Source organism: Bombus pyrosoma, linkage group LG17 (genome assembly GCF_014825855.1).
Source record: "Bombus pyrosoma isolate SC7728 linkage group LG17, ASM1482585v1, whole genome shotgun sequence".
Classification (NCBI taxonomy): domain Eukaryota; kingdom Metazoa; phylum Arthropoda; class Insecta; order Hymenoptera; family Apidae; genus Bombus; species Bombus pyrosoma.
Window position 1 is genome coordinate 2,391,702 of NC_057786.1, and position 13,547 is coordinate 2,405,248.

Below are 13,547 nucleotides of genomic sequence, written 5' to 3' on the forward strand. Positions count from 1 at the left end.
TGCTTAACATTGTTACGTTCGTAGTAAATTTTATTTTTATTTATTGCTTCGCGGAACCTTCACATTCTTCTAAGACGCTTTTGATGCACGTTTTTGTAAATCAAATATTTTGAAAGCTTTATACTTCTACTTTTTTGTTTTTCTTTTTTTTTCCTCGGTTTACCTTAGTTTTTCTTCGTTGTTTTCCAATTGTTGATGGTAACTTGGACGGATCGACATGTCCGTCGTTCCACTGTAATATTTCTATGAGAAATGGTCCACTGTTCAAAATAGAGACTGTTCAAACGAATGAACATAAAGTTATCTCGGACGAAGAGACCGCTACGCCTTCCTGTAGTTACTTAAAACATATAGTAATTTACAAAGTTGAAAAGAATAATCCGATAACGTGAAAACGTCGCGGCGAGCTTTGTAACAAATACACAAGCGCACTGCGTCGTTCTAACTTTTATAAAATTTAGGAAACGAATTGAATACATATTTTTTTGTTTTGTTTTGTATCAAAAGACGATAAGATATAGTGATTTGTTTTGTTCGAAGAGACGAGAATGATCGTCTACCGAAGAGTGAATGTATTGTCGTTGGATTGGAAGTGTTTCAAAATTGAATACCAGTTTTATTCTCATAAGTATTTGTATAACAAACAATGGGTTTGTTTCCCCTCATTGTTCTAGAAATAATGGAAGAATTAATATTTCAAAGCGAAAACAGGCTTTCATTCTTGTACTTGAATCAAACGAGTCGTTGAATGTATAAAATAAACTGTATAATAGGTATTTTCCCTTAAAATGGTGTTTCTATTTATTATACCATTCCCCGATTGTTCCTTGAATTCCTTCCTAATTTTTCATCCCGTGTATAACAATCTCTAAAGCAGACTTTTACACCTCTAATAAGCAACGCTATTTATCTTCTTCATCTTCAGCTGTATTGAAGTATATTTTACTAATTTAAGTAGCATATATATATATGCTACTTACATTAGTACATTACATTTGACTTTTTTAAATTATCAGATTCTTATCTAAATTTGTTCATGAAAAACTTAATTCATCGTGTCAAAGCAGCACATTTTCTTGCTTTTGAAATATTTTAATTTCCTTTCTACAACACATTTTCCCACGAGGTAATCGTGCTCTTCAGATTTTTGCTAAATATTGCGAGAAACACGTTTTTAATAAGTAAGCAGAAAAACCTTTTTTTCTACGTTGAGACAAATATTTACTCGGCGAATTAATTCTCGGGCGTGTTTTCAATTTTAATATAACTTCTTACGTCCTTCTACTTTTCTAAATAGCAGATTTATTTCGCATGTTACAAAATTCGTCTTCTACAGCCGGAAGATATTTAATATTTTAAGACTTTTCCTCCAGTACGCCTATCAACGTATTACCAGTCATTGAAATCACCGATTGAATTTAGTGACTTTTCTCGTTAGTAGATAAATTAAAAACTTTGGTGCATCTGTGAAAAATCTTAAACCATATAAATTACTAGAATGCGCATGATATGAAGAGATTTATAAAGTATCCGAGGTAAGGCGCTCGTTTCATTTAACTTGTTACCTTTAGTTTCAAATTTCCTGGAATTTAGTTTAAAAAATCCCTTAAAATAAAATTAAGCCAAATGATGAAGTATTACATTCTTATTCGCTAAGAAATCAACGATTCATCGTTGAAAAACGGTACTGTTATTAAAAGCTTAAAAATTTTCAACAAGTAATAAAGTACACAATATAATTAGAATATATGCAGTAAAGTACACAAATGGGATGCACTGGGGAAAATAATCGACCCGATTTATAAAAAGCAATATATTATACGGAGTATGACTTACGTTTTGCTGAAGTTTCGAGCTTTTATAGCAAACGGTAATTTTTTATTTCACATGACGAGTATACGCGTTAACCGCACCGAGGTGATGTTCTGGATTGACGCGTGTACACGTCGAACGCAGTTAACTGGTTAAGTGACAGATGAAACAAGCTTTGATGTAAACACAACTGTACGTAAATATCGTCTGCTTTAGCAGGCACCTATTACCATAGATTATGATTTCATTTTTTATATTATGTAGTATATTGTATTTATATAAATAATAATATTATGCTGTAACTTATTCCTACCTTGCTCCTTGTAATCATTAAATTCAATAGTGTGATACAACACGAGTTCTAATCTTATTAATTTATAAAATCTTAACCAACTTTAAAAACTTCCGGAGACCTTGAGAACCAGATACACCAATTTATAGCTTCATTTATTAATTTACCATACTTCGATAAAGCAACTCTATCGTGCAACTTCATCGAGTCTAAGCTAAGATCCTCGACAGGTTATACGCACGTTTTTGTCGCATTTAGAATAATCGACGATTATAATTGTCCCTGAAACGTATGTGTCTAGAATAAAGAATCGCTAATAATGCATCACGTTAGAGAAGTCTACGACATTTCTTACATCGAGAGGCTCTGATGTCTTGGTCATTTCTTTTTTCTTATTTCTGCACGTTATTCGCCGCCTGCTCCAATGTCGTGTAGTTTTCCTATTATGGCTTTTTTCAATCTCCTTATTGGCGTTACTGTTCCATAAACACAAACTCTACGATTATATTACTCTCTTCGCTCGGACAAGTCTATGGTACTTTTTCGACGGCGTTTAAGCATATTCGCGGATTTTGTGTAACAGGATCTGTTCATCTTTGACGAATAATTAGCGAACGGCTCTGCGTGCTGTTATTACGTGTAAAATCAGACAGATGTCTTTCAGGAAGGAGGTGGTGCAATTGATAATCGCGGAAAATATTTTGGAAGAAAAGAATGCGTTCACGCGGAGAAAACAGAAGGTCGTTCAAATTACGTAAGATCAATAGGAAATTTAATTGTTTCGTATACTCGATTTAAACCAGTTGTTGATATAAAAATGTGACACGTGTATAAATCTTCGCTTGACTCTCGAATTTTTACGTCTCGTCTCGTCTTGTCTCCGTCTCGAAGAGCAAGGTTTTTAATATACCTATGGAAACAGTTAACGTGATATTAAAAGCGGAGATGACGCGTGTCGATAACCTCTCTCTCGTCTTACTCTAAAATTTGAGAAATGTCATGGTGATAGAAAAACACGATTGAATCGATTTTTGGTGCTAATGCGTTCGCAACGTTTGCGAACGCATCCTTCCTCGTCCTGAATTCTTTATAAATTCAACACGAGTACATGCTTCGTTCGTACTTGTTTATTCCGGAAATTTTCCCTTGTGTTCTTCCACGATTTTGTCATTCTCGTCTAGTAACGCGTGATTTGCAATCCAGTAAAACGTTCTTCGCCGATTCCGTGAAGCTTAGAAATAAATAATTCGTTCCCTCGTTTGATTATTTTATATAAAACGATATTTCGTTTTTATCGGTTTTGACATCTCGTTTTTGAAATTGTCTAAACTAAACACCAACCGTTAATGTTTTATCCATTAATTATAATCAATCAATATTTATAATATACAAAGTATGTGTGTATTTATATATTTATCACGTGTCATAATTTATACATTATAAATATCAATTTCGTTGTATCTGACAAAATCGTAAAGCTATACATGTCATAAAAAAGTAAAGTCTAGATGGAAGAAACAAGGTAAATAAGATGTCGAACGAATTTTTGACATTCTCTTTCGTGGCCATGTTGTTCGAAAATAGAATTCGATAACATAAGTTGATTGAGACAGATCGCAAATGGTCCGATGAATGTTCCACTGTCTTAGACGCATAAATAACACTTGAATGCGATTCAGACAGGATAACAGGTGATAAAATCGTCGAATCGGAACAGACAAGATCACTAGGATTATTTCTATGTCGTTTGCAACGGTCTTTTTGTTCGGAAACAGGTGATAAAGAAAAAAAGCCATGTAGGAATAAAAAGTGAATTGCTTACACGGTTTAATAATTTCTCTTTTTCTTTAATGAAACCTGCTTTTCTACTGCGTCGTGTAATTCATACACGTCAAACATAGTTTATGGCAACATTGTTCCTTCTTTCCCCAAAGGTATAGATGTTTCGATCGTCTTTCCTTTCTCAATTGTAATATTCCATTGCCGATAGTATGGTTACGCGGTTCTTGCTTTCTCAACATCATCGGAAAAATGTTTGGATCGTGAAAAGTAAATTTCCAAAAATCCGATTACAGAATATATCACGTCATATCTTATATCAAGTAAGCGTCCTTATGGATATTATATAACAGCGGCGATTAGATAAAACTTCTTGTGCATACGTGAAATTTGAATTTAATGCGTTGATAAAATCAAATTTAGATTATAGTACAATTTACGTTAAAGACTATTGCAACAGAGTTACAAAATCTGAAAGCAAAGTTCGAGTATTATCCACTTTCGTTTCTTAAATCGTATGTGTTTGTTAAAAAATTATGAATTAATTTTATGAATTTTAGAATAATAAGCATGAACAAAAAATTTATCAAGTAAGCTACTCGTTCATTAATAATTCCAAATGTTGTTCAGCCGCCGACATATCCTCTTCGATTTCAAGCATACGATATCTCATATGTCAAAGGAGGCAGTGAACGTTTAATGGAAATGATGTCATAAACAAACTGCTGTTTCTTCCCTGAACGTTTACATTTTCCATTTCGTATTATATAAACTCGCTTCGCGAACAATATTGAATTAGGTAGCCATGACTGACAGTTCTCTTTGGAATATACTTTGCTCGCCATCTGTCAAGAAGGAAAGAAATCAATCTCGCGATCTTGCAATAAATAATTATATTTCTCATACGATTTTCTAATGCCTTCTCATTCCTACGAACTTGTTATTTACTATTCGTAACTCAGTTGCATAGTTAATCATAAAATTATTTTTTAGCAAGGTCTTAACATAAATATTGGCAAATATTGACTAATATTTCCATAATCTTCCTTCTCTTTCTCTTTTTTATTTGCTGCTTTGATAACTTAATTGACTAATAATCCGCTGGCTGCAAATTCGATGCAAAATACAAAGTCAAAGAGCATCATATTTATCGTGCATTTAATTAGGTACGTCAAACAGCGATTTGAAAAATATCTTTCTATTGTCAAATGCAATCCAATGAATAACAAATAATTTAAGAAGTTTCTTGCAGTTTTAACTCTTGGCTTGTTATAGGTTGCTGCTCGAAGCGGAGAACAAATAAAATTATTGATCAAGTCAAAACACATTCTTTTATAAGCACGAGTGGACGATCGATCTAATTCGATAATATTGTAATACAATCAGAGGAAAACAGTGTATAATATTGTCTTCTCGTTTTAACTACCAGGCGAAAGTCTTAAGAAACACGAACGCGAAACGAGTTATTCGATGTCGTAGAAAAATATCGAAGCAACGATACAATTAAGCTCGTCGATTATATCGCACATTTCATGCTCTTTCGATTCCTATGATCTGTCATAAAATTCAAATAAAAATGCAAGGAAATGAGATACATTATGAAACTGTATACGTGCTATAAGATTCCTTTATAATGACTATCATCGTGTTTCAATAACAGGGTAAGAAAACACAGGAGGGAACTGTTTCTACATTTTTTCCATCTTCCTATCTTCACGAATAATGTACATTTAACGTTCAGAAAAGTAAGAGAAACACCCGAGTTCAAATTATTTCAAACAACTTCTTTAAGGCCGGTACAAAATAAAACAACAGAATCTTACCTCCGCTTATATTCATCTTGGACAAACGACGATCAAAATCCTGACAGAAGATGTACGATGAAAGAACAAACGATTCGATTTAACGGTAATATTATTCTTCACGCTTTTTTTTTTTTTTTAGTCCATTTGCATACATTTGTAATTAAGCTGTAAAGCTACGAAAGAAATTTGTCTTTCATGTGTTTTATTGATATAGACGCGCGTTCATCAGCCAAGTGCGAGGAAGAAGAAAACATATTTTATTAAAATGCTTGTCATCAACAATAAGCGAGACTAACATTTTGCTGAAAGTTGAAATAACACGAAGGCAAAGGTATAGCGTGGGTTCTCAAATAGCGATTGGCTCGTGAGTCGTCGTTCTTCCCACCTTTGGCCACCTTCAACGTCCGCGATTAATCCTACCACCAGAGACTGGATCATATATAAGTATCACGAGCGAGAGGATTTTCAGAATCGTAGTTTAATCGTGGCTTACACACGTTCAGGTGAATATCTGGCGTGTTTACAGTATCTGCTGTTTCGTGAGTTATTGAGTATCCTCGAGTAACGATAAACATAAATAAATATAAAACGTGAACGTTCATCGTCATTATAAAGAGAGGTTAGTGGTCAGCTACGGTTTACATTAGCTGTAATTTTCTAATTTTCAAATTTCCGAAAACGTCCAAGTACACAATTTTCTCGTAATTATAACTTTATTAGATGAGAAGCTCGGTCCAATCTTTATAAGATTCAATCTTTATAAGATTTTGTTGACAATTGTGATAATTGCAAGACAATGAAAGCTAATCGGTAAAATCAAGTATTCAATTTTTAGACAGAATTTTGGGAAGTTCGTTGTTTCATGTTTTACATTCAATACATAAATGTGTCTCTACTGTATTCGATTCTTCTATAAGTAGATATCAGTCAATGAAATAAAATATCGATCGATATATTAAACCTTCAAAGAGAGCTTCAGAGAGGTTTCCATTCTGCAAAATTTGTCGAAAGGCCGTAATATTTACAACGTGTGTTCTAATTATAATTTTTAATTTCTTTTCGGTAGCTATGCATCAAATACTCACCTGTCTGTTCCTTGTCATGGCAATCGTCTACGCGGCTGCCCGCCCCGACGACTCGACCTCGAAAATGTTTTCCAAAGATCTTGCCTCTACTGACAAATACCCACAGAAATTGGACAATATCAATGTAGATGAAATTCTGAAAAATGATCGCTTGTTCAATAATTATTACAAGTGTTTGCTCGACGAAGTAAGATGCACTGCTGAAGGAAATGAAATCAAAAGTAAGTGATAATACATTATATGATTCGTCTTACTGTGAAAAATATCGAAACGTATTCGTATAAATGATATTTTTAAAAAATGTTAATTAATTATCCTATTTAATATTTTACGACTTGAGATTTTTCCTTGCTTGTGAAAGAATAATTGTAATTTGATTAGTTTCATAATCTATATACGTTATCTATGCTATTATATACACTATATATATTAATCATCTTTATATATTATAAACAGAGCATCACGACGTAGTAATAAATAATACAATACAATGGTAAATGAATAAAATAAAATTTGAAACAGGAACATATGTATTGTACACTATTAACTTCTAGCTCATATAATGTTATAAGAAATAAAGCTTTTATACACACAAAAAATTAATATAATTAACAATAATTGTGTACTCTATTAGTAGAATATCTACTTTGGTTCTGCTTTAATTATGTGACATTATACGATTCTCAAATAATTTCTTATTGTTATTGCAATTTGTCATAAGAATCTTCTCAAAATATTATCCATTATTCTGCAATACCTTCAGTTCTTTGACATGAAATGAAACATGTTTTGAAATTTAGTCAATTAACGTTTCTGTTTTCACCTTTCAGAGATCTTACCTGAAGCTCTGGCCACCGACTGCCAGAAATGTACTGAAAAACAAGCAGAAAATGTCAAGAAGATAATCTACTTCCTGATCACGGAAAAGCCACAATTGTGGGACCATTTCATGGACAAGTTCGACCCCGAAAATAAATACAGATATAAATACGAGGAGCAAGTGAAGAAGGGTGTAAAAGCTCATTAAACATAATTATTCGAACATAGGAGATTCGACCTTATAATTGTTTGGGAACAAATGCAATTGTCCATTCCAGAAATTATTCACGTCCCTAATAAACACGTAAACGACGTAACGATCGAATGATAGACAAGTGGACACAGTATTTATTCGTATATGCAAAGCAAGCGAAAACAAAAAAAAAGAAAATAATCTCAAGACGACGAATATGTAATTTTATAATGCGAGAAAAATAAAAATTGATTTGAACAAACGAGTTTGTATTTATTTTCAAAAAATAAACATTCTCAGGAAAAATTGGTCGCGTTAGCCGGCATTCGTCGTTCGTACCTTCCTGTTTTCCATTTCGCGCACGAAAACAACTTGGTTTCGAGTGATTTCGTATTCATCGAGTGTCTTTTACTCGGGTCGTTGTATGATTTTCAACTTTCAACCAGTTTGGAACATCAAGCGACTTTAAAACAGCCCATCACATAATTACGAAATTAATAAAATCGATATTTTCCTCGTGTCTAATAATTATTAACGGAAAGACGCCATCGTTATGTGTGTTGCAATTGAAGTGTACTTAAATATTAGACGAACGCGTAAATTCATAAATGAGTTAAATGAGAGAATATTGTTTATCAAAATATCCTTCATAGTTTCTGGATTCTCGTAGTACCAGCTTATGGACGTAATTGACTTTCAGTGTAGAATTAAAAGAGATATATTTTACTATGATATTAACAAAATTAATCATATAGTAATCCACTATGTCCGCAAGTTCCTAGAAACCCGTATTCTTTTCGAATTTTACCGCAGAATGTAGCAGAGAATCTTGCTTTCGTATGTGCCTGGTTTCATGTATATGTTGGGTAAGCGCCAGGGTTAGGGTTGTGGGCGTCAAATGAATCTTCACGGGAATTAGCCATTGGTGCGGTGCAACACAGGTGAAGTTTATTGCAATAATGAAGATGTTACAGTAGTGACAATTAACCTCGGCGATTAGGCACTTGCGACACTAGTGACAATGGCCTAGGGTTCGATAACGAATCCGCGGTCAACGGGATAATAGATGTACGTTCTCACAAAAATCTAAGTCTGACTCTTTGTTAACAAGACGTGAAATATTCACTGATCGTAAAGACGTTACTCTTTCCCGTCGATGAGATCGCACGAGAGAATGACTTTCCGTCACGATGATACCACAGAGGAAAACTATGATGGGGTGTGTCTAAGGGCACGAGATCATCGGATTCGTGGAGCGATGCCTTCGTTCGGAAGATGAGGGAAATTGACGTTGCTGTTAATTGGTCAATTTCCATATCGGTGGTTAGAAAAGGATGCTAACCATCCTTGAAAGAGAGAGAGAGAGTTGCTAGCAGGAAAAGAAGATTTCTCGTATCTTCCCGCAGTAGACTAAGACTATTTGTCAGTTAGAAGAACCTCAGCTAAATAAATTCTAAGATTTATAGCGGGTCCTTAGGCTAGCCGAAAATATACTGTGAAGATGTATCGACATTTGGCCATCATCTTGTCCAAAGAATGTGGTCTTTATGTAGCGAGCCGCTGCTATTATTTTTTCAAGGAGAGCTATACGGTTACTCTATACCTTTGTTAGGCAGATAACGTTTATCCCTTGACCGCGGCTATGTTCGGCGGCTAGTTATCGCCTCGAGTCCGAGCTCACTATCACAAGTCTCGAATAAATACGATCGCATTGAATGACAATTGCTTAGTTACGGCTATGGTAGAATCTAGATTACAATATCACGGGATTTTCCCAAAGTTCCAAAGGGAAGGCTCCGGTGTTCTTTCATCTCCGACATATACATTCTTGAGACCTTGCGGATCAGGCACTTTAATTCTAATTATATCTAATTATGTGGCTAATTACCTTTTTGTAGAAGAATATTTTTCAGCTACTCGTAGTTTGCTGGTAATTAAAAATCATAATCACTTCCTTGATCGTTTTAACGGTTATAAGTAAATAAGTATAGAATAAATAGAGTATAATTAAGAGTAAGTTTAATCCTTTGCAGATGAGTATCGGCAAATAGCTACTCAAGTCTTTTTACCGTTGCGGATGCGTGTCGGCATACAGCCGCTCGAATTTGTTCACAGTTCCGGACAGTTATTTTGAAATAGCTGGCGTACGTCTATTTTTCTAAGTGATAATCGTATATGGACATGTACGCATGGGTATAGTAAACTAAACAGTATTATGTTTCTGATGAAAGAAAATTATAGATCTTTAGATATCTTATCTTCCGTTTAACGTAAACTCGCAATGCATTACCAACTTTCAATGGCATTACCAGACGAATCAGCAAACTTTTTATATATTTTATATATTTTTTACAATACCTTATACACGATGCTTAAAAGATGCAGGAAGGACATGTTCGATAGTGATAGTAGTGATGACGAATATTATTTTGAACCTGACAAGATAGAAGACGACGACAGTGCTTCAGACAGTGGAAACGAACTCCGTTCAACTCAGATGTTTCAATATTTCTAGCGATAGTGACAGTGATGATGAACTAAATATTGAAGAAAATAATACAAGCTTCAACAATGAATAACGCAATCGTTCAACGTGTATATATTTTCAACTGCGTGTGTCAATACCTCTCGTCCACAGCGACGCTCGCTCGTCGAGAGGCCCTGTCCGCATATATGTTTCCTAGAAATAAGCTACTCGTCATCCTCTTCTTTATTTTCACTCGCCGAAAAAGTGAGAGATTCTAAAACAAGAGGTTTACGAAAGTGAGAAGCCATAATTTTTTGTGATCGAATGGATAAAATCGTTTAATAGAAGACGAATATAGATATGAATAATGCTTTATTACCTTAGTGTTAACGACCCTGACATGTTATATACCGTTGGGTCAATCACTTGTTCATTTACCGCTATCCCGATCCTCTCATTCGTTCTCCGTGTTATTTCTTGTCCTCTTCCATCCTATGTAATTTATACAAATTTATGAAATCTATGTAAATCCACCACATTTTGTAGCCGGCAAGTAAAAAAGAATATATATGTAAATATATAGTAATTGAAGAGCCATCATTTAATCTGAAACTCTCCGATTTCGTTATAAACATTATAACCTTGCTATGTATATATTACTTTCTGAATTTCGAGAATTTAAATCCTTACAGATATCCATATTTTTATAATCTCTTGACATTTTCGACAAATCGTCGACACACATTTCTCCAATATCCTTAATTCTTTCACTAATATTCATACTTTTTAACATAGTATTTTCAACATATTTTTAAATTTACTTCTATTATGAAAGAAATATAGTATTTCATTATTTGATAATAGTTTTAATACCGTTAATCGCCAAATCGTTAGTATACTAATTAATTGATTCTTTCTTAACTTTTTGAAACTCTTTTTTATTGCCAAAGCAAAGTACAACATTCAGATATTCGATGACAAATTTAATATTTTTTATAGATAAATTATTAGTAAGTTAATTAATCGATTTTTCCTTTAATTTTCTTTAAACTTTCTTCTATTACCAAAACAAATTATAATATTTTTCTATTCACTGACGAATTTACTGTTCTTAGTATTATTCCAATATTATCTTCAAATATTGTATCATATAATGACAGACAAAGTACAGAGTGGACATTACATGTAACGCATTTTTGTGTTCCACATTTTGGAGGTCATGTGACAACCTTACCATTTTTGTGCCATAAATGATGGTATTGATTCAATATAGTAGTTATGTGAATTGAAACTAAAGTCTTCTATGAAGTTATAAATGGAATATTGAATAGATTTTATACTTACAAATATTTCCACCTGAGAAAATTTTTATGATGTCTTTTGTTTTGTCTTGTGTGATATATGATGTTCTGAAATATCCCACAATGTTCTGTAATGAAAGGAAAGAGAATTTTGTAAAGATATATATATATTTTTTATGTTATTACATATATTATATTATATTATATTACATATTATATTGCATATATATAGTAATATATAGCAGTATATAGTAATATAGCAATAGATTATAAATTACAAGTTGCATAGTTTTTAGGTTACTATCATTTTTCAAATAGTAGTATTCAAAAATATTAATACTTGTATCATTTTAGTCAGTAATCGCATAAGTCAATTATGTCATAAATCAATATTATTTATCGATAATATATCTACATTACAAATACAAAATCTTGTATGTCTTATTATAATACAGTACGTAATCTATATTATATAAAAAGAATAGAATAACTTACGTAAGAAATTCATTTGTTTCATGAATTATAGAATTTTGTATGAAAATAAATATCAATAAAATACAGTACCATGGTATATCGACACACAATAACATAATAAACACGCGTCTAACGCATCTGCGCCCTGGTGACAAAAATAGAAACTACAACTTGAAATTACCCCATTTCGCGGGGAGTAATATTAGAAAGTGGAAAGAACTATAAACAATTGGTTAACATAAATGTGAAGAATTTAATATACATCGACATTTCATCACTTTAAAATGGTGAGAATGTTAACTTGAATTTTTCTGTACTCAGAGTTATTGACATATTGTGGATAGATCATGGCCATTATTCTCATAATATTCTCTTGCTTATTCTAATGCTTCAGATCGATCACGAAAATTCTCGTATGTTCATCGTTGTTATTTAGAGAGAAAAAATCTATGTCCTATGATATAGGCAATAGGTAATATATAGTAATAAAGTGAGCACTCCGCAAAATTTATAGTGATTTATCGTATTTCTATGTAAATAGACGGATATCGAAATAGATTTAACGAAAATCCGAATGGTGGCCGGGTACTGATAGAAGGTGACACATTCCTGAACCAAACATATCTGCTAGTAAATCTTGAAATAAATATTTGAAATACCGTTTTACGCTGTGTTGCATTGCAAAGAGGAAGCAAGTGATGAAAGCTTGTCATAAATGTGGAAGATTTAATATGCAACACGGTGGGTTAGCTTCAAAATAGTAAGAATTTTAATTTTGTTTATTCATAGAATAATTTAATTATTATTAGATAATTTTTATTAATTTGTTAATAGATAATTTATTAACAGATAAATAATTTTTAATACATTTATTCTAGAATAATTTATAGTGATTTTTCGTTTTTCGATGTAAGTGAATGCTTATTAGTTTCCAATGAAAGTCACGTACATCGAGAAACACAAATCACATATTATTGGAATGAAATTTTTTCCCTTTTCACTCCCCTTGACTTTTTTCATTGATAATCTCTTTCGTATCATTTTTTTGTTTCTTTTTCTCTTTTCTTTTTTCCCTTACCCTTTCTTTCATACATCGAACTATGCTCATTAATGAAATATAGTTCGACGATCGTCCGATTTTATGAAATAATAATTTTTCGATATTTTATTTTTATTTTACTGCTCTAAACTATATTAACTTACTCGTGTTTACTTTCTACGCGTCTCCCCGCGTTTAAGTCTAACATACTATTACCTTTTTACTTGGAATTTAATATCGAATTGTTGAAAACATATCCCCGCACATTTGACCTTCCCCACTCCCTGCCAACCGAACTTCGATGTGTAAATCGCGTTACGGAGATAATTCTACCGACCGAAAGTCTAAGCGATTAAACGACTGTTTCTGCGTGTGTTTCTGTGTCAGGGTGACAGGTATCCCTTTTTTTTATAGAGGATAGGAGAGGATAAAGTCTCTCTTGAAGCTCAAGAATGTAAGTATTTTTGTATATTGCACTCTA

At 32.8% G+C, this 13,547-nt stretch overlaps 2 protein-coding genes and 2 long non-coding RNA genes across 10 annotated transcripts in view; 2 read left to right on the forward strand and 2 right to left on the reverse strand.

The window, feature by feature from the left end:
* The window catches only part of LOC122576968, a 10,281-nt gene extending 4,441 nt beyond the window's left edge, over positions 1-5,840 (reverse strand). Inside the window, exons 1-4 of one of the 3 annotated variants that reach the window (XR_006319984.1) lie at positions 5,707-5,840; positions 2,460-4,728; positions 2,126-2,386; positions 1,837-2,035 (exon numbers count right to left, since the gene is read on the reverse strand). This is a non-coding gene — a long non-coding RNA (uncharacterized LOC122576968). Of the gene's footprint in view, positions 1-1,836; positions 2,036-2,125; positions 2,387-2,459; positions 5,046-5,706 lie in introns of those variants that run through there. The other 2 variants (XR_006319985.1, XR_006319983.1) reach the window with 2 other exon arrangements.
* Positions 1-6,044, forward strand: part of LOC122576965 (transcriptional adapter 2B) — an 11,847-nt gene extending 5,803 nt beyond the window's left edge. For 2 of the 5 annotated variants that reach the window (XR_006319981.1, XR_006319977.1), the window contains 2 exons: positions 5,159-5,791; positions 5,903-6,044. The gene's annotated coding sequence lies outside the window, so the exon portion shown is untranslated. The remainder of the gene's footprint in view (positions 1-5,158; positions 5,792-5,902) is intronic. The other 3 variants (XR_006319978.1, XR_006319979.1, XR_006319980.1) reach the window with 3 other exon arrangements.
* A 109-nt stretch (positions 6,045-6,153) lies between these two features.
* LOC122576967 (ejaculatory bulb-specific protein 3-like) lies at positions 6,154-8,047 on the forward strand. The gene is made up of 3 exons (XM_043747926.1): positions 6,154-6,307; positions 6,755-6,994; positions 7,604-8,047. Exons 2-3 carry the CDS (start codon positions 6,757-6,759, stop codon positions 7,798-7,800), a joined length of 435 nt encoding a protein of 144 aa, XP_043603861.1. The 5' UTR covers positions 6,154-6,307; positions 6,755-6,756; the 3' UTR covers positions 7,801-8,047.
* A 2,118-nt stretch (positions 8,048-10,165) lies between these two features.
* LOC122576850 lies at positions 10,166-11,685 on the reverse strand. Its single transcript, XR_006319923.1, has 4 exons — positions 11,597-11,685; positions 10,632-10,744; positions 10,411-10,526; positions 10,166-10,322 (listed from the first exon to the last, which is right to left on the reverse strand). It is a non-coding gene; the product is annotated as an uncharacterized LOC122576850 (long non-coding RNA).
* Positions 11,686-13,547: the final 1,862 nt, after the last annotated feature.

Excerpts from the sequence above, each read along its gene's own strand:
- LOC122576967 (XM_043747926.1), top strand. The coding sequence starts at position 6,757 with ATGCATCAAATACTCACCTGTCTGTTCCTTGTCATGGCAATCGTCTAC. Across the intron at positions 6,995-7,603 it reads TGAAGGAAATGAAATCAAAA|AGATCTTACCTGAAGCTCTG; the intron begins GTAAGTGATAAT and ends TTCACCTTTCAG.